Source organism: Meriones unguiculatus, chromosome 19 (assembly GCF_030254825.1).
Source record: "Meriones unguiculatus strain TT.TT164.6M chromosome 19, Bangor_MerUng_6.1, whole genome shotgun sequence".
In the NCBI taxonomy this organism is placed as follows: Eukaryota; Metazoa; Chordata; class Mammalia; order Rodentia; family Muridae; genus Meriones; species Meriones unguiculatus.
The window spans coordinates 34,847,853-34,868,942 of record NC_083366.1 but is presented as its reverse complement, the minus strand read 5'-3'; the positions used below and the strand labels follow the sequence as shown (position 1 = coordinate 34,868,942).

Here is a 21,090-nt window from a genome sequence, read left to right as displayed (position 1 = left end):
CTATTTCGTTCTTGTGGGTATCTTTCTCTCCTAATGATATCTGATTAACAAGATTTCATAGTTGCAAAAAAAAATAACCTTTCTGAATAATCAGCACTCCTATTTTTAAAAGCTGAGCTACAGGGGATACACTAGAGTAAACTAATTTACAACATTTTTTTTTTTGCATTTATCCAAAGCCTTTTTTTAGGGAATAGTATAAAATTTAAAAAATAATTATCGCATGAACAGATAATATTGAAATGACATAGAATAGATGAGTTAATTTGTAAAATGAAGATGGGAGAAAATGAAGACTCATACCCACAGAGCCTTCTGGATGTCAAACATGATGGTTGTGTCTGAACAGATCTGAAGAAAGACAAAGATGTTCTCAGATTGTTCTGTGGTGTTTTTCTGAGAAAAACTAATTGGTGTGCTTTTTAAAGGAATTGCTGACTAAACTAATTTGAGAAATATCATTTTAAAAACTGTAAGCCTCTTTGAGATTGAAAATTCATGATTTCCTTGTTTTTTTATTGCTGAGTAATATTCCATTGTGTAGATGTACCACAATTTCTGTATCCATTCCTCAGTTGGGGGACATCTGGGTTGTTTCCAGCTTCTCGCTATTATAAATACAGCTACTACAAACATGGTTGAGCAAATGTCCTTATTGCATACTTGAGCCTCTTTTGGGTATATGCCTAGGAGTGGTATAGCTGGATCTTGAGGAAGCGCTATTCCTAGTTGTCTGAGAAAGCGCCAGATTGATTTCCAGAGTGGTTGAACCCAGAAAGGTAAAGAGGCTGGACATCAGTAGAAGGAGAAAACTGAGAAGAAGTTAGGCGCCTGCCACAGAGGGCCTCTGAAAGGCTCTGCCCTTCAGACTATCAAAGCAGATACTGAGACTTATGGCCAATTGTTGGGCAGAGTGCATGGAATCTTATGAAAGAAGTGGGAAACAGTAAGATCTGGAGAGGACAGGAGCTCCACAAGGAGAGCAACAGAACCAAAAAATCTGAGCACAGAGGTCTTTCCTGAGACTGATACTCCAACCAAGGACCGTGCATGGAGATAACCTAGAACCCCTGCACAGATGTAGCCCATGGCAGTTCAGTGTCCAAGTGGGTTCCATAGTAAGGGGAACAAGGACTGCCTCTGACATGAACTGATTGGCCTGCTCTTTGATCACCTTACCCTGATGGGGGAACAGCCTTACCAGGCCACAGAGGAAGACAATGCAGCCACTCCTGATGAGACCTAATAAACTAGGATCAGAAGGAAGGAAGAAGACCTCCCCTATCAGTGGACTTGGGGAGGGGCATGGGTGGAGAAGGAGGAGGAAGGGAGAGATTCAGAGGGGAGAAGGGAGGGTGCTATAGGGGGGATACAAAGTGAATAAAGTTAATAAATAAAAATTAAAAATAAAAAAATTAAAAGAAAATTCATTAAGCCTTTTTTGTTTTGCTTTTGTTTTTGTTCTTTTCTTTTCTCTTTCTTTCTTTCTTTCTTTCTTTCTTTCTTTCTTTCTTTCTTTCTTTCTTTCTTTCTTTCTTTCTTTCTTTCTTTCTTGTTTATTTATTTTGAGACAGGGCTTCTCTGATTTAGCCCTGGCTGTCCTGGAACTCACTCTGTAGTGCAGGCTAGCCTTAAACTCAAAGATCTACCTGCCTCTCTCTCCTTAGTGCTGGGATTAAAGGTGTGTGCCACCACTGCCCTGTTAATCCTTTTGATTTTTGAAGAATGCAATTAAAATAGGCTGTTGAACTTGATTTCTCAAATTTCTTGGAATGAAAAGAAGTATATTGTATGTTGTGTCTGTGGATTTGTGTGTCTGAGTGGAAGTGCTCAGAAAGAGACAATTCTACTTACTGTTTATGTCACTGTTTCACAGAAATGGTTTGGGAAAATGATAATCTAGTACAAAATGATTTTTAAATGGGTGTAAATACACAGACCTTTCAAGTGCTGTGCCCTGTGGTAGGAAGACAGACCACAATTACATAAGGTGCAGATTCAGCTTTCTCTGTTCATTGCTTCCTCCAAAACTACTATTCACAAGAACCCTGGTGGCGAAGATCAAGGTGCCGAAGATCAGTTATGAGGCCATTGCTTCATCCTTATCTCTGCTTCTTCTAGTATTTCATCTCGGTTATTTTCCTGGGAATCTCTGACTTTTTAACTTAGTTTCTGTGTTAATGTGATTATCCCTGTCCCACATCCTGAGGTGTATTCTTGAACCGATGCAGCTGATTGATTCCTGACTAATGAGCCAGTTGGCTAATAGCGGAATGGCAGCCTTACATAGTTGAACACTATATAGGGATGTTTCTTCAAGGGGATTCAGTAGAAATATTTATTAAACATATCTTATACTATTGGGATGAAGAGCTATATTTTGGGAGGCAGGCAATGGTAAATTATTCTTAACTCATTTTGTTACTATATATAAAAATTCCTCAGTGATTTTCACATTTATTCATAGGACAGGAATCTCAGACAAACTAAAATATAACTATTGCTCAACAGGCAAATAAAGCCTAAAATAAACCAACATATCTTTGCTGCCCTTGGATGTTTTAGATAATGTGGTATGTTCATATGGTAAGAGGAGCAAGGCATAGAAGATCAGATATTTCCTCTTAAGTAGCTAAAGAGACTAGCTATTTTTCTTATTGATGGAACAGGGAGACTTGAATTTCTTTTCATGTTGTTTTGTAAGGCTTCTACAGATTTCTGCTTACTTTGGGAGACACAACTTTCTAATTCAACAGCATTTTGTTACATGTCTTGCAGAACACCATCCAGACTCAGCCATGCTATGAGCCTGTGAGGATCCAATTCATGGGTATAACCAGTGTTGGAAACAGAAGTGCATGCAGAACAATGTTCAGATTACCTATTTTTTGAATAGATTTTTTTCACAGACTAGGAATGGTTAAAGTATGTTTTTGAGGGCCTTAGTACATTTCTGTCTTGTATTGTTAGAAGCCTGGGTCTGTTCCACTCTCTTCTAGTCACATATAGAAAGGTCTGTGCACCTTTCATCAGCTGCTTTGGGCTTAACTCATATAGATTCCTGGGAACTTGAGAAAGAAAGTAAACTGTACTCAACTCATGAGTTATTTTGCTCTCTAAATATTAATTTTATAAGAAGAGAATTCCTTAGTCACCTAGCTCTCAAGTATTGTGTCCTATTATGCAGATTTTCCCTGTCATAGAGTAGCAATGTGTTTTCTTGGTATTCACCTTAAGCTTATGTGTGCTAACTAGTCTGAGAGAAGCTCCCAGTTCTACCCAGCCCAGACAAGGCTGTATGAGTTTATATCTGGGTCTGCTCCATTCATCTACATGTTTGTTTCTGTGGTAATACCATCATGTTTTTGTTTTGTTTTGTTTTGTTTTTACCTTGACACTTTAATATAATATGAAACCATGAAACTTAACTGCCAGGATGATTCTTTTTGATCTGAATTATTTTGGATTTCATATGAGTTTTACAATTGTTTTTCCTATTTCTGTAAAGAATGACACTGGGGTTTGATGAGGGATGGCACTGTGTATGTTGTTGTTTTTGGTAGGATGGTCATTTCTCGCAATATTCATTCTGCTGATCTGTGAGCACAGGAGGTATTTCCATCCTGTAATGTTCACCTCAATTTTTCCTTGGTATTTTAAATCACTCCCTGTGGAGGTATTTTAGATATTTCACTAACGAGTGGGTCTCTAAGAAAAGTTCAAGGGATCATGATATAGATCAATGGCAAAAAGCATGAACATCATGCCCAAGGCCCTGGGATTCATCTACAGTGTAGAAAAAAGAATAAAAACTCTAGAATATATTGGTTTTCTTACAGTCCTGCAATATGCTTCCAGCATTTTATCTGTTCTATTGCCTTTAAATATATTTATTTATTCTCTCTCTCTGTGTCTGTGTGTGCGTGTGTGCGCTCATGTACATGTATTGACATATTTTGTGCACCACCGATATGTATGGAGATCAGAAGATAATTTGTGAAAGTCAGTTCTCTTATTCTGGGGATCAAACTGAGATCATCAGGATCAGTGGCAAACACCTTTACTCGCTGAGCCATCTCACCATCCCTATTTCATTGCTTTCTAAAAATGTCTGTAATTTTTTCAGATGGAGTTTTCTAGAAGCTCTTTTTGTCCCTGTTCATATGAAAGTATATTCTTGAAAGTGTATATATGTACTTGAAAATATAATATATATATATACTTGAAAATAGATTCTTCTCTCATACATTACATCTGAATCACAGTTTCCCTTTCTTTCACTCCCTCATCTCTCTCCCATCTCCCCTCTTCTCTGGATCTACTCCCCTCTGTTTCTTTCCAGAAAGGAGCAGGCTCTAGGAGACAAAAAAACAAACACAACAAACAAGATACATTAGGACAAGGCAAAAGCCCTCACCTTGAGGCTCAATAAAGCAACCCAATATGAGGAAAGGGTCCCAAGAGCAGGGAAAAGAGAGACACACGAGTTCCCACAGTTAGGAGTCCTGTGCAAACACCAAGCTGACAGCGAAAGCATGTCACAGTGGGCCAGGTGCAGACCAATATGAGCCCATATGAACCATGCTTAGTCCATCCATTGGGCCATATTCTGCTAGCATCCTCCATCCCCTCTGACTCCTGCAGTCGTTCCTCCCATTCTTCTGAAGCATTCCCCTAGCTCCAAAAGGTGGGACCTGGTGGAAACCTCCAATGTAGATTCTCTCTCCATGTAATGTCTGGCTGTGGGTCTCTGCTCCTGATTCCATCTGCTGCCAGAGGCAGCCTCTTTGATGATGACTGGACAAGGAACAAATCTATGAGGATAGCAGAATATGATTAAGAATTATTTTATTTGGCCACTGTTTTTTAATCTGTCAATCAATTAATTAATGTTAATTATGTATTTAATTAATTATTTTGTTAGATTTTTTAATTTTTATTTTTTTAATATTAGTTACAGTTTGTTAACTTTGTATCCCTGTTGTATCCCACTCCCTCTTTCCCTCCCAACCCCACCCTTCCACCCTCATCTCTTCCCTGCCCCTTTCCAAGTCCACTGATAAGGGAGAACCTCCTCCCCTTTTGTCTGATACTGGTTTATCAGCTATCTTCAAGACTGGCTGCAAAGTCCTCCTCTGTGGCCTAGCAAGGCTGCTCCTCCTTGGGGGCGTGGGTCAAAGAGCCTGCCATCAAGTTCACGTCAGAAACAGTCCCTGTTCCCCTTATTAAGGGTACCCACTTATATACTGAGCTACCAAGGGCTACATCTGGGCAGGGGCTTTAGGTTGCATCCATACATGGTCCTTGTTTGGAGAAACAGTCTTATAAAAGACCCCTGTGCCCAGATATATTTGGTCCTTGTGGAACTTCTGTCCTCTCTAGGTTGTATTAACTCCCCTTGCCCCTTTTATTTTTGATTCCCTGCATTCTGCTGGAGGTTTGGTTATGAGTCTTAATATCTGCTTTGATACACTGCTAGGTAGAGTCTTTCAGAGGCCCTCTGTGGTAGGCTCCTGTCCTGTTACTTGTTTACTCCTACATCCAATGTCCATCCCATTTGTCTTTCTAAGTGAGGATTGATCATCTTACCTCAGGTCCTCTTTCTTGTTTATCTTCTTTAGGTGGATAGATTTCAGTATATTTATCCTATCTTATAGGTCTATATAAGTGAGTATATACCATGTGTGTCTTTCTGCTTTTGGGATACCTCACTCAGGATGATCTTTTCTAGATCCCACCATTTGCCTGAAAATTTCATGAGTTCCTCGTTTTTAATTGCTGAGTAGTATTCCATTGTGTAAAAGTACCGCAATTTCTGTATCCATTCCTCAACTGAGGGACATCTGGGTTGTTTCCAGGTTCTGGCTATTATGAATAAAGCTGCTACAAATATGGTTGAGCAAATGTCCTTGTTGTGTACTTGAACCTCTTTTGGATATATGCCTAGGAATGGATCTTGAGGAAGCACTATTCCTAATTGTCTGAGAAAGTGCCAGATTGATTTCCAAAGTGGTTGTACAAGTTTGCATTCCCACCAGCAATGGAGGAGGGTTCCCCTTTCTCCACAACCTCTCCAACATGTGTTGTCACTTGAGTTTTTGATCTTAGCCATTCTGGTGGGTGTCAGGTGAAATCTCAGGGTCGTTTTGATTTGCATCTCTGATGGCTAAGGGCGTTGAGCATTTCTTTAAGTGTTTCTCTGCCATTCTGTTTCCTCTACTGAGAATTCTCTGTTTAGCTCTGTACCCCATTTTTTAATCGGCTTGCTTGATTTGCTGCTTTTTAACTTCTTTAGTTCTTTATATATTCTGGATATCAGCACTCTGTCAGATATAGGTTTGGTGAAGATCCTTTCCCAGTCTGTAGGCTGTTTTTTTGTTCTGACGACAGTGTCTTTTGATTTACAGAAGCTTTTCAGTTTCATGAGGTCCTGTTTATTGATTGTTGTTCTTAGAGCCTGTGCTGTTGGTGTTCTGTTCAGGAAGTTGTCTCCTGTGCCAATGAGTTCAAGGCTCTTCCCCACTTTTTCTTCTAACCGATTTAGTGTATCTGGTTTTATGCTGAGGTCCATTTAATTAATTAATTAATACATTTCCATCTTTGCCCCCTTCCTCCTCTCCTACCAGTCCCATCCTCCTTTCCTCTTCCCTCACCCCTCCTCCCATATTCCTCTGAAAATGGGAGCCTCCCTCCTACCCCAGTTCATCAAGTCACACCTTGACTGAGATTGTCCTCGCCCCAGGAGGCCTGTTGAGGTATCCCCCGCCATGAGGGAGTGATCAAAAAACAGGAAACAGAGTCCATGTCACTGTCAGTCCTGGCTCCCCTTACTAGAGAACCCACATTAACCCTGTGTTATCCATCTGCTACATCTGTGTAGGGAGACTAGGTCCTGTCTGCGGATGATCCTTCATTGGTGCTTCAGTCTCCACAAGCCTCTCTGGCCCCTGGTTAGTTGGCTCTTTTGTTCTTCTTGTGGAGCTCCTGTCACTTCCAGGTTCTCCTATTCTTTATATTTTTTCGCAAGACTCCCTATGCTTTGCCCAATGTTTGGCTGTGAGTCTCAGCATCTGTTTTGATCTTCTGCTGAGTGGTGCCTCTCAAAGGAGCTAGGCTAGGCTTCTGTCTGTGAGCATATCAGAATATCGTTAATAGTGTCAGGGGTTGGCTCTCTTCCATGGGATGGCGCTGAGGTTGGGTCAGGCATTGGTTGGACATTTCCTTACTCTCTGCATTTGGTCACTATTTTTTTTAAAATCCACTTAACATTTTAGTTGCAGCCCCAGTTCTCCTCCTCTCCCAGTCTCAACCTCCCTTTCTCCCCCTCCCCTATTCCTCAAACAAGGGGATCTCCCTTTTCCATCCACCCCAGTTCATCAAGGACTGAGTCTATTCTATTTCTCTGTGGCCTCGCAAGGAAGTCCCACCAGAGTAAAGTGATCGAAAAAGTGGCAGGTGAGTCCGTATCAGATGCGGACCCCACTTCCCTTACTAGAGAACCTACATGAAGCCTAAGCAACCCATCAGATACCTCTTTGTAGGGAGCCTGGGTTCAGTTCATGCATGGTCCTTGGTTGATGCTTCAGTCCCAGCAAGTCCCTCTGGGCCCTGGATAGTTGGCTGTGTTGGTCTTCTTTTGGAGCTCTTATCACCTCCAGCTCCTTTTCTCTTTCCTCCTACTTTTCTACAAGACTCCCTATGCTCTATGTTTGGTTGTGAGTCTCAGCATCTGTTTTGAGGCCCTCAGGAGTCGAGTCTCTCAGAAGACAACTCTGTCAGGCTCTTGTCTGCAAGCTTAGCAGAGCATTATTCATATCGGGGTTGGCACTCTCCCATAGGGTAGGTCTTTGATTCGTCCAGGCATTGGTTGAGTATTCCCTCTATCTCTTCTCTAACTGCTCTATCTTTCTCCATGCACAACTTGTAGTCATGGTAAATTTTGGGTCGACGTTTTTGTGGGTGGGTTGGGGTTCCCCTCCCTTTACTAGGAGGCTAGTCTAGTTAGAGGGTGTCCTCTTTAGTCTCTACAGCCTCTGTTACTAGGAGTCTCTGCTTGAGTCCCCTCATATCCTCCCAGGAGCCTACCCTGACTTGGTTCTCTAGCTTGTCACAAAGATACCCCACCCTCAGTCTTTCTTTTCTCTACAATTCACTTGTGTCTGCAGTTGGTGGGGTCCTCCTGTAAGCACTGATTCTCCACTGTGCTTTAGAATCCAGGTCCCTGGCCAGGAATTTATTTTGTATTTGGATGGAAAGCACATTTTGCTTTCAGGCTCATGTCCAATTATTCGGCAATAACTATTTGTAGTATTTCTTAGAAAAGGTATAGGGGCTGATGCAATAGATTTGGATGTTAAACTTTGGTCGTGGAAAATATAGTAAAAATGCCTCAGTAGAGAGATGGAGACTGTCAGTGTCTCAACCTAGGGTACCCGGAGCTGCTAGGAGAACAAAGTCACCATGTGTCTTTAACTTAGTTTCACCTTCAAACTTCAGTGATCATCTCTGGGGAAGGCTGTGGTAGTCCTTCTTGGTATATTGCGCTTTTCAGAGGGTCCTGGTCTTTGAATTTTTGAGAGGAGGGATGCTCCCCAACCCTATTTCCTGCTTCCAACTTTTGCAATCAACTCTTTTGCATAGTGCTTAATGTTTTCTGTTTTTAAAAGAGCATAATCTTTAAATTTTTTTTGAGAAATTAATATATGAATACTGTATTTACATCATTTCCCTCCCTTCCCTCCTTTCTATAACTCCTCCCCTTACCCCGTGTTCTGCCAAATTCATGACATCTTCCTCTTTAATTATTGTTACATATATGTATATATCATATGTATATCTTAACATATATGTACAGCTTCATGAGCCGATTTAGTGCTGCTCTTATGTGAATTATGTTTAGGGATGACTACTTGGTATTGGAAAAACTTAGCAGCTAGTCCCTGGAGAAGACTGAGTCACCTTCTCTAAGTAGCCATTAATTTCTTGTATTTCTTCCAAGAGATTTCCCTGGTCTGTGCTGTCATGTTATCTGGTGTTGCCATGGTGCTTGTTGTGTTTGAGCAGCCATATTGTTGAGATTTCATGGATGCAGCATCCCCGTCATATCTAGAAGACAATGTCTTATCAGAGTTGGCCTGTCCTCTGGCTCACGTTATGTTTCCGTGCCTCCTCTGTGATGTTCCTTGAATCTTAGGTTGTACGAGTTATGTTGTAGATGTATCAGCTAGGCCTGGGTACCCCCACAGTCAATTGTTCTCAGCATTTTGACCAGTTGTAGATTTTTGTAACTCCATTTGCTGGAAAACTTCAGTTGTGAGAACTACTGATCTGAGGTTATAGTGATAGATATTTAGAATACAGTTAAAAATAATACACCTTTCCCAGGAGTCTGAGGTATGTGTGAGCCTCTTTTCCCAAATGGCATTTTCTATATGGCATGTAACTGGTATAAAGCCACGAGTGTCGTAACATGCCTGGGATACAAGAGGGAAGTTAAGGAAAGATCTATACTGTAAGGGAATTTTTACATGGTAATGTTTATTGAAAATCAGACACTCTGATTAAGCATGTTTTTCACTTTCCATTAAAAGTGGGTGCTATTGATAAACTTTCCAAGTCATCTGGCTTAAGGCTCACCCTAACACAGCCAGTTCAGGACCATCAGAGGTGATTTCTTGCACGTGTCTCAGGAAAAAAGATTTGGCTCACTATTTCCTGCTACAGTTTTTTTTGAAGAAAAACAGACTTTCCTCACAAAGTACTGTAAGGAAAATTATATCCCTTGATAACTTGTGAAGGACACAAATGACTGAAGACCTTTCCCCATGTCTTTCTTTGCAATTTCCTCCACAAGTGGTGCCAAAAGAAAAGTGACTGAAAATCTTAGATTGGTTAAGAGAGCCTCAAAAATATCACTATAAACATTTAAACTTCCTATGATTCTGGTGAATTCTAGCCAGAAATCCTCACATAACATTGCTTTCAAGGGTACTGGAGAATTATTTAATTTAAGAAAGGGCTTGCAATCAGCTATGAGTTTTCAAAATGTGTTATTTCATATGAAAAATGTATAGATGGTGCCAAATTGGTTGTAGGGAAGTTTGAGAGGGGGGAACTCACTTGCCATTTTCTGCATTGTTCCATTCCATTGGTGACACTGTTCTTGATCCATAAACAGTCCATGCCTTGTTGCCATCTGGCAGACAGCTCCAGCACCATAAGGTGCACTGAACTGTTAGCAGTGGAAAAGAGGGCTCTGTGTTTGTCACAACGTACTAGCACATACCCGAAGTCAGTTGCCTGATGTTACAGAAAACATTCTAATGGCAGTGCATTAAACTTCATGGCATGCCTTTTTCCTGTGGATGGTGAAGGGCATCAGCAGTGTTTCCCTTTTGTGGAAGGAAATGATAAAGTAGGCCCAGGAAGGTTTTAGCATATGTGTTCTTGTTTTGGAATCTGATACCCTACCAATTGTACATCCCTTATTAACGACGGAAGCAGCATTATAGATAATCAGACAGGGCCATTTACAAAAGATAGTACAGCAAGGCAAAACTATACTTTTCCCTCTTCTGATGGAGTATGGTTTATAACCAGTGGGTGAGGGACGTCTAAAAGTCCATCTATGTTGTTATCTTTGGTCAAGTTAGCAAGTAAGACACCACTGAGCCAAGATGGCAGTCTGGGAGTTCACACAATCCCTGGGAAGGGCTGAAAATTTCCACATGCAACAAAAATTCTAGAATGATTTTTTTTTTTTTTTTTTTTTTTTACCGTGCCTTAACTCTGCTCACTACTCATCGCCCAACATGGGTACCCCAAATCCTCAGCTGTGATCACCTGTTACTTCTAAACTAACTCACTTGTCCTCTTGTTCATGAAGTCTGCCTGGATAGTTGGGACATTTAATACCTTGAATTGCCAACATTCTAGATCACCTTGCAGTTTCTATTTGGGAATCTTACATATGATGGAAAGAATTTATTTCCCCAGGAAGAATAAATTCTAGATGCCTATGAGGAAAAGCTCAGCTCTGATCTTATTCTTGGGAAATGGTATATACTTGCCCTTCCTGGCTGTGTCTCCATCAGTTTATGCAGAAACAGGAGTTGCTTTTTTCCCAGGGGACTTGAATTCCTTTAAAGAACAGTTCAGTTACAGATGTTTGCAGCCAGGCTAGGTGATGAAAGGTCAGTTTGGGAGTGGGTACAGTGCTCTGTGTGCTGTGCAAATCTGGTGAGTGTGCAATCGGGTGAATTCCAAGAGGTTGTTTGCAAAACTGGTGAGGGCTATTGTTAGGATCCAAGAGATTTGGATCCACTGGGGATTCTGTGTGTGGATGTGATAGTAATTATTTGATAGAATGGCCAAAGCATGTCCCCGTCTCACATCGGCAGCTGCTTTATGTAGGACATATTGTAGTTCTCTAGCTATAATCTGAAACTGATTCCCTTCTACAGTTGCTGAGGAAGCTTTTCCAGTTTGAGTTTTTATTGTGTCCTGTTCTTTCTCCTTTCTTGCTTAGCTCCCCCCACCCCCATCATGACTGTTCGGCATGGGCTTCTCATTGCCTGGCCCTGGGCACACCCTTTCTTTACCACCTTCTTCCTTAGGTTTGTGGTTTATGCCCCATTGTTCAGTAATATTCCAGGTAATTTTCTAACTTTCCTGCACTTGTTCATTTGTTTGTTTGTCCCCTTATCTGTCTGGGAAAACCCTAAACATAATATATACAAGTGTGTGTTTATTCTAAGGCCGGGTAACTGAAACTAGGCAAGGAAGCACTTATCTGGCATCTCAGCACACCCACTTTCAGTTGTCTCTCTTCCAGCCCTCTGCTCTTTCATTGTCTGTAGCAAACTGGAATTCTTTCTCATCTCCTCTCATATTCCCCTAAACAAGCTCCAAGTCACCCCTATTGCAAGAGAAAGTAGAAGCATCGGGGACCCTTGTCAGTCAGTGCCTTCCATCCAACCCACTCGGGAGGCATGCCTACCTCCACATCGCAGCCTGGCTTGGCTGCTGTGGTTTACCCCACATCCCTCAGTGCTACTTCATCCTTGACCTACTCCATACTGCATCCTTGAGCCAGCAGAAAAGTGCTTTCTGAGAGTATAAAATGTCGCCCCTTAGGCATTTGTTAGTCCTTTCCCTGCTCCGTTTCTTGATAAATGATTTCATTTACGTCATTTCTTTAGTTACATATTATTATAAGGAAATGATTGGCAAGATTTTATCTGTAGTTCAGAGTTTGATCTGGTTCCTACTTGTGAAATTTGCTCTGGGAAGTCTCACAAAGTTCTCATCAGTATCAGTGTCACCTGTGGCACCTCCCTCTCCCTTAGCTTGCAGTTTGCAGCCATCATATCCATCCTGTTATCATCCCACTAATTTCCTCCACTTAATTACTTACTGACCCCATTTCCTTCTGCCTCTACTCACATGGCCCTTAGTCTAAGACTACACTCTCTCCTGTCATGATCATTACAACAGCCTCATAATCAGCTTCCTCAGTTCTAATCGTATCCTCTAGCCAGCAGTTTAGTCTGCAGAAAGAAAGATCTTTCTGAAATCCAGGCATGATCATTCAAGGCCTTGTAGTCACCTCCCATTAGCTTTACGGTACATAACATATTTTCTATGGCCTCCGACTTCACCTGCCTCTCTTTCCTCTTCAGCAGCTTCACGTGAGCTACTCTCTGTGCTCCTGTGTATAATTGTCTGTGTGCACGTGTCATTCTTCCATCGTCAACCACATCCCCAACTCTATTCAGTATATATTTATGAATTCTTAGTTCTTAGCACACAGAACACTTTTCTAAAGGAAATTTTCTGCCTTGTCTTTCCTCATCCCAAACAATATTAGGACTATGTAATGTAAGATCTCATTTTGATCTGTATGCTTCTGTTCTAGAGCTTGTCATTGTCTGCAATTTCTTTCTTTCTTTCTTTCTTTTTTCTTTTTTTTGACATTAATGTTTGGTTGAAATCTGCCACTTCATAAGAATGTAACTTTTATGAAAAGTGAAAAGGTCACTTTATTTTTACCCATAATACTAGTGTCTGGAGAATATGATGTATTATGTTAGTATTTGTTAGATGAATAAATGTACGTAAGCAAACTTAATTATTTTAATAATTTTAAGGTTAAGTACTTGTCATTTCTATTTTATGTAATTAAAAAAAAGAGCCTTCAGAGTTATGTAACATGCCTGGCACTGCACAGGTTAAGTAACATAGATCTAGGGTTTGTTATCTAGTTTAGTATATTGGCTTGTTGAGATAAGAATATATTTTAAATAATTTAATTAGATCAGGCATTTTGTTACAGTTTCACTGTAAATTAAATTAAAATTTTGTATACCAGTCATATTAATGCTTATTTTAAAACTGATAAAATAAAACAAAACACAAACACCTTACAGTTTAGACAAACTGAGCATGTATAATTACACTTTAAATATGTACTTTGGTTTTTAAATCTATGACATTTCATTATTCTTGTGAAGTGCTGTTAACCTTAAAATAAAGATTAGCAATATAGTAAGGTATGAATTATGTGAAGATGTAATGAGAGCAGAAAGAGTTCTGTGAGCATCTGTTTCTTTGGGTTATAGTATATAATAGTAGCTAATTTATAATAGTAGCTATAATAGTAGTTATAATAGCTAATTTATTCCTTGTCACATTCTCTTCTTGATCAGTTTTCTAGTTGCTATTTTTTATTTTTTTTATTTTTTGGTTTTTCAAGATAGTATTTCTCTGTGGAGCCCTTTCATCTACTCACTTTGTAGACCAGGATGGCCTCGAACTCAGAGAGATCAGCCTGCCTTTGCCACCCAAGTGCTGGGATTAAAGGTGTGCGCTACCACTGCCAGGCTGCTAATTCATTTTTAAAAGATGTTCTTATTTAAAATATATTTATTTCAGGAACACCTTAAAATATTAATAAGAAGTAGTTATTAAGAAAACTCAAAATCTTACCTCAGTTCTTGTAGTCTGTGTTCTGATCTTAATCTGTTGGTTCCAGGCCTGCAAAGTATCCACTTTCTTACAAGTGATCAAAGTTCCTACATTTGTTTACTATTTTTCTTATATTGGTGTCAGTGTTTCATAACATAATGGAGGGTGAAGGAAATAAAAAGATTTCTTCATTCATTAAAAGGAAATTTATTAAAATGAAATGACATCCCTCCCAAACTTATTGAACAGATTACTGATCCAGTTTTGAAAATAAGTCTTTGCATTATCCTTGACAGTAAATGGTTACTTAACTTCCTATTTGTCGCCTCACCTTAAAAAAATAAATAAAAAGGAATTATAAAATCTACAAAAAAATACATAAAGTAGTAGAGAATTGGTATACCTTCATAGTTAGCCAGGGCTCATTAAAAAGACTGATCTCAAAGTCCTTTGCAGCTTACCCACAGGTGTGTTGCAGACTCCTTTCCTGCCATTTGAGAAACACCAATACATTACCCTTATCACTCACTTTGCTCGTGCCTTTGCGAACAATGACAAATGCTTACAATAGTTCATGTGATGTGCTTTTAATAGCACTTCTCACCAAATCCAGCAGCAGTGTGAACAGAATAAAACCCTACTGTAGTTTTAAAATGCCAGATAAATTTTAGCTTCAATTTTATTATCTGGAACTAATCCTTTGATCAGTTTACCCTTTGTCAACCCTTTTTCATAAACCTTGACAGTCTTCAGATATCAGCATGGATGTAATAAGAGGAGTAAGTAAGAAAACCCTGCAGTTTCCCAGCTGTGGCCCGCAGTACCAGGCAACAGTAGTTTTCTCGCTTTGTGCATGTACTATCTAATGTAGTATTCACCAGCCATGTGTGGCTCTTCAATGCTTGGCTGGTAGTTGGTAGGACTGTAGCCAATCACTGTGAATTTAAATTTAAAATAACAGCTTGATTGATATAAAATTTATATTTTTCATTCTCACAAGGGTTTACAACCATCACCCTTCCACAAAATATCCAAACTCAGTAGTTATTTCTCATTTCTTACCCACTTCTATAGCACTAGGTAACCATTGTGTTTTCTGTCTCCTGGGATTTATCTATTTTGGGACATTTCATATGACTTAAATTACAAAATGTAGTTTTAGCTTATTTGTTATCATGAATTTACTAGCAATATGTGCCTAGTGACTACCACAAGATCAACTGAAGTGAAAAGACCAAATCTGATAGCATGCAGTGATGAAAATATTGCAGGGTGCGAGGGGGGGGTGCATGAAAAATACAAGACAGAGAGATGGGAGGCAAATATAAACAAAGCGGCAGACAGTCATCCAGAACAGTCAAGAAGGTATCAGTTTGGTGAAGTAATAGGGCAACAGAAAGACAAAGGCTTGGCAATGTGGTATTGTACACAGGTATAAGTAGGTTGTGTTTTTTATGCACTGAGAAGCGGAGGGAAGGAAGAAAATTTCATGTTGTGTTGATATCTTCAGTGGAGGCTTGTGGAGGCAGAAGAGAAAGATTCTGTAGGAGAGAAGAAGAGACAAAAGATGACTGAGCAAAGGAAATACTCAAAGGTAGCACAAACGTCATCAGAGTGGAAGTAATACTCACCAGATTAGAGAGATGTCATCCTTCTCAACAGCAGGGCCTAGTGAAGGAAAAGCAGATGAGGGTGCAGAGCAAAGCTCAGCGGGGAAGCAAAGACACTCAGCGAGCTTGCTGAGAAAGAGCTGATTGGGCAGTTGGAGAGTAGAGCTTGTTTCTCCAATTACACTAAGGTCACATTTGCTGAAGAGTGTGTGGAAAGGTCTCCCATTGAGCTGGGCCATTTGATGGTGAAATTGCCAATCTGAGTGTCTGTCCGCCTGAGCTTATTCCTAGAGAGCAGTTGACCATTTTATGTGCCTAAAGCCATATGAGACCAATAAAAACTGAAAGTCACCCAAAAGTTTACACCTGAGAGCAATGCAGCTCCAATGCTTTACTCTTCTTTTTCTTCCATTCCTCTTTTCAAGCAGTGGGGAGAAGCTGAGATGGAGTTATTGAAAATACTTTGAAATAGATTTTAAGCATAAGAGTTAAGAGAAAGGAAGGCCCTTTGGGAGAAACCCCAGAGTCCCTTGTGTATTCTTCTCACTCGTTTTAAGTGTACTATCTGCCATACAAAGTTCTACAAAAAAGGAACTAAAAAAACACAAAATTTTGAATATCAGAAATTAATCTACAGTGTAATGAAAGTAGGATTTTGTGTTATGAAGCATTAGTCTAGCATTTTCTTAAAATTTTTATCACATTTTCCCAATGTTTTAGGTTGGAAAAACTAGGAAGCAACTTGAAAGTCTTAAATGAAAAAAAAAATGCAGTCATAAGATAAAAGATATATACTAGGTTGCCACTAAATTGATGAATAGCATCACTTAAACATTTTCAACTTTGGGCAGAGTGCAGGGAGTCTTATGGAAGAGTCAGGGGATAGAAGGACCAAGAAGGGACAAGAGGACCAACAAAGCCAACAAATTTGGGCCTGGGGGTCCTGAGAAGACTGATGCACCAAGCAAGGACCATGCATAGAGAGGACCTAGACCCCCTGCTTAGTGCAGCCATTAGGCAGTTCAGTCTCCATGTGAACCACCGAGTAGGTGGAACAGGGGCAGACTCTGACGTGGACTCTGCTGCCCACTCTTTGATCACTTCCTCTGGCCAAAGCGATAGAGGATGCAGGCAGTCATGAGGAGACTTGATAGGTTGGGATCAGATAGCAGGGGAGGAAGGCTCCCTCTTTTTGTGAACAAGGGGAGGAAGATAGGGGGGGAAAGGGAGGGAAGGTGGGACCAAGAAGAGATGAGAGAGGGATCTACAATCAGGATATAAAGTGAATAAGTTATAAAAAAATAGCTTTCAATATAGAATTATTAGAAATTAAAACTAATTTTCTGGTCTTGCCCATGTACAGACATACACTTATATATGTATTTGTTGTTTCTTTTTAGGCTTTTAAAACCAAGGACGGCTATCTTGTAGTTGGAGCAGGAAATAACCAACAGTTTGCTGTTGTATGCAAGGTAATACATAATCACCATATGACAAGTTCCAATGTTCATTTTGTACAACCGAGGAAAAGTTCAACTTTGCCTGATAGTGTCTCTCAGTCATAATTACTTGAGTTCCCGTGTTAACACCGAAAAGCACACAGCTTGATGCTTACAAATGGTCAGACACAGGTCCGATAAACAAACATTCCCTTTTTTCCCTCCCTCCCTCCTTCCCTCCTTTCTCCTTCCATTCCTTCCTTCTTTTCCTCCCTTATTTTCAATCTTTGTTTCATTTTGTATGTATATATTTGTGTGCACCACAAGGCATATTTTTCCACTTCATGGGTTCTCGAGATTTTTTTGTTGTTTGTTGTTTGTTGTTTTAAGTGTACTATCTAGGTTGAAATGAGAAATTGTAAGTTAAATTTTTCTCAATCAAAATATTTAATTTTAATTAAAGTATAATTACATCATTGTCCCCTTCCTCTTCCTCCCTCCAGCCCTTTTCATGTCTCTCATCTCAATCTCTCTCAAATTGATGGCATCTTATGCTTTGATTATTATCATTATATATATGCAAATGCATATATACACAAATACATACATATGTAAATATTTTTCTCAATTTTTTAGAGATTTTCAGTCCTGTGACTTTCTCTTCTCCCCTCCATCTCTTTATATCATATTTAATTAGGTTCAAGTATAATTGAAGTATTTGCAAATTAATTTTATATTCTGCAAGAAATTTTAAGGTTTTTTTTTTTTTCAGTTACCTTTGTTTAATGACTAACTTTCTGTGGAACTCATGCTTAAATATGGTAGAAAATAGAAGTGTTTATTAGAAGTGTTTCTTCCAAGCAAAATCCGAGAAAGCCTTGAAATACTTGGACCAATTTAGGTTAGGAATATGCTACATTTTCAGTATTGCCTAGATAGTTTTTAATGTTTTCACTTTTTATCTCGACTTTGGATCTTCTGTTTTAGGAAACTTTCAAAAATAAAATACAAAATTTTGACATTTCAAAAGTGTTACTTCACTTTCACTAGTTTTCATCAAAGATATATAAGCTAATTAAAATATGTTTGTTTTAATTTTTTTAAGTTTCTTGCATATAGACAAGGGTTTCATCTATCAAAACCTTTTTCTGACTGAGAGATGACTCAGTTTTTTACCAACTGCGTGACCATAAGCTTCAGGAGTCTCATTAAAGACTCCTGAAGTTCTCAGAGGAATCGTTTTCATTATAGTAGTTAGCTCACTGTGTACAAGAATTATTTATTACGGTGCCTCTTTTGTGTGTGAGGTTAGGAAGCAGAGCTGAAAACCACAGCAAAGAGATGGGAAGTACTGTAGAAAAGGTGACAAGCGGAGACGGTTCTGATTCAGGGCGTGCTGGTGCAGCCGAGGTGGAAAGGAGGGCAAAGCTTTTATAAGAGTGACCCAGGGAGTGTAAAGAAAATTGATTCAAACATTTGATCTGGGATCAAAGCATCTTTATTATGAATGGTCAGCTTTAAAAATATGAAACATACGGAAACCGTTGACTGTGAAGTCGTTCGCGTACTCAACTGCAGAGATGGAAACTTCAGCTCTGTACTCTAAACAAGTACAGATTTGCTTCCTGCGCCATATGTTTAAAGCCTCTCCCTCTCCAAATTGATATGTTCTTCATTTTTTTTAAATGATTCATTACTGCTGATCACTTTGAAATGTTTAAACTTCTTCATAGGTATCCATAAGAACGCTTTTTGGAAAAGACTTATTTCAAAGCAGAATGTTTGCTGCACATTTTAGCACTAAAGTATGACTTACTGCTATGATACACTTGCACATTGCTTCAAAAGAGAGACTGTCATAGGCCCTTAGATAATGGCATACTTGACTTTCCCACACATGAGGTAGGAATGATGATCTCTGCTAGGAGCCATCAAGGCAGTGCCTGTAAAAACTCCAAGAACTCCTGAGGGGGAAGCAGCATTACCAGGCCACAGAAGAAGACAATGCAGCCACTTCTGATGAGACCTAATTGAGTAGGATCAGAAGGAAGGAAAAGAAGTCCTCCCCTATCAGTGGACTTGGGGAGGGGCATGCATGCAGAGGATGGAGGAAGGGAGGGATTGGGATGGGAGGAGAGAGGGAACCACAGGGGGGACACAAAGTAAATAAAGTGTAATTAATAAAGAATTAAAAAAAATCTCCAAGACCTCAGAAGAAGCGTTCTGTGTGGATTGTTTCAGTGTTATTTAGGTCATTTTCTGGGTTTGCTGACTGAGCACTGAAGTTTGATTGACTTTCTCAATCTTTGTAATTACAACATCACATGTAAGCTTGTGCTACACTTATTTTCACCCAAGTTAAAAACAAACAAACAAACAAACAACTTTTGTATTTCTGCTTGGATACAAAATTCTCTTTTCTTATTAGTAATCCATAAATTTCTAATTAAATTTCATTTACACTTGCCTGTGAGGGATGGATTCATGCAAACTGGCCTCACAGAAGTGAGCCCAAGTCAGATTCTTTTGAAAAGCCAGAACAACCTCTGCCTCCTAGAGAGGGAGGTGACAGCTGTCAGTGATGAATGGATGGGATTTGCCTAAATCCCCTCTTTCCGAAGTAGAATTTGATATGCTGGTGGATTAACACATATGGAGGAGGGGTCCTATCAGGAAGTGCTTGTTTTCAGGGGCCAGAGCCAGAGCAAAAATTCAGAGCAAGAGGTCAAAAATATACTGCTGTATATAAACTGAACTTTGGTTTATGACAATTTCTATTTTAGGTCCCTTAACATGATGCAGAAGAGCAGTGAAAGTGAGCATATGTAAGCTATTTTAAGCTGATTGATGCCAACATTATGGCTATTTCTATTTGAAGTCTCTTGACATCCCCTTTAAAGTCATTTAGACTGATGGTTTCCCTCACTGGGTACTGAATGCATTGGTTTTCAGTTTCAATATGTATAGAATCTTTGATAGTAACATTCTTAAAGATTTGACTTTGGTGTGTTTGAGGTAGGGTGCAGGAAATTTCAACTTTAATAAATGCTGTACTTGATTCGGGTGCAGGTGTCCTGGGGACATTATAGTATGATTCATAAGGGCTTTATGAGTCTTGCTTCTAGTCAGGTAACCACTGGTAAAGTACTTAATCTTTTCTAAGCATCTGTTTCCTTCTGCTTGAAATGTAGGTTATAATGTACAGCTACACCAACATAGAGACTATCACAAGGGTTAGTTACAGAAGCAGAACACAGCATACTCCTGGCCTACAGGAGGCACTTAGGACCTGACCCCTAAAGAATTGGGTGAGACAGTTCTGATTTTAGAAAAGAGCCAGATGGCATACTTCCCTCTGCTGCTGTAACAGAGCCTTGTGGAAAGACCTGGGCACAACAGAGGGGAATTCTGCTTGAAGATTCTATGAGTAATCAACAGGGGCATTAAAAAAAAAAATTAGAATCTAAAGTTCTTGTAAACTAGTAGCAGATCAGCCAAGTTTTTCTGTCTAGTTATTCTGTTATCTCAATTCAGTGGAGCCTGAAGCATAAGGGTGGATACCAGGAAGGGGAGATGAGCTCCATAATTGCTCTTTATTTCTATACAAAAAGAATTAAAAGTGAGCTGTGGTCTCTATGTAGAGAGAGCCTTAATTTTTTTTTCCTCTGTACTTTCTTCTGTGTTAGCCACAGACCAGTCCCAGCAGTACAGAGGGACAGAAACCTCATCTAAAGAAAAGAAACTTTTCTTCATAGCTCAGGTCACTCAGACAACAGTGTGAATCTGGGTTGCTGCTACCCTGTGTTTGGCCATTTGGCTTCTAACCTAAAAGTACACGGAAAGTGGGCTAACCAAAGAAGAAGACCGCAGAGAAAAAGACTGCAAAGGGGGAAAATGTTTTCAAAGCAATTCTTAAAGTTATTTGTGAGTTTCTGAGCTTACATTTGTGTTGCATATACACTGATCTGATTAAATATCTTGTCCCGAAATGCTGAGAGCAGAATCAACATATATCTGCCTTTGTGCCCAGCTTATAGTGTGACTATTAAGTGGTGCACATGCAAGACAGATTCTAA

General features: G+C 39.6%; 1 protein-coding gene across 25 annotated transcripts in view; it reads left to right on the top strand.

Moving 5' to 3' along the window:
- Positions 1-21,090, top strand: part of Sugct (succinyl-CoA:glutarate-CoA transferase) — a 707,647-nt gene that overhangs the window by 252,093 nt on the left and 434,464 nt on the right. For all 25 annotated transcript variants that reach the window (XR_009587720.1, XR_009587721.1, XM_060372766.1 and 22 more), the window contains one exon: positions 16,976-17,047. Coding sequence is in view for 23 of the 25 variants with exons in the window: in XM_060372766.1 (XP_060228749.1) it covers positions 16,976-17,047 (72 nt within the window). In the remaining 2 variants the exon portion in view is untranslated. The remainder of the gene's footprint in view (positions 1-16,975; positions 17,048-21,090) is intronic.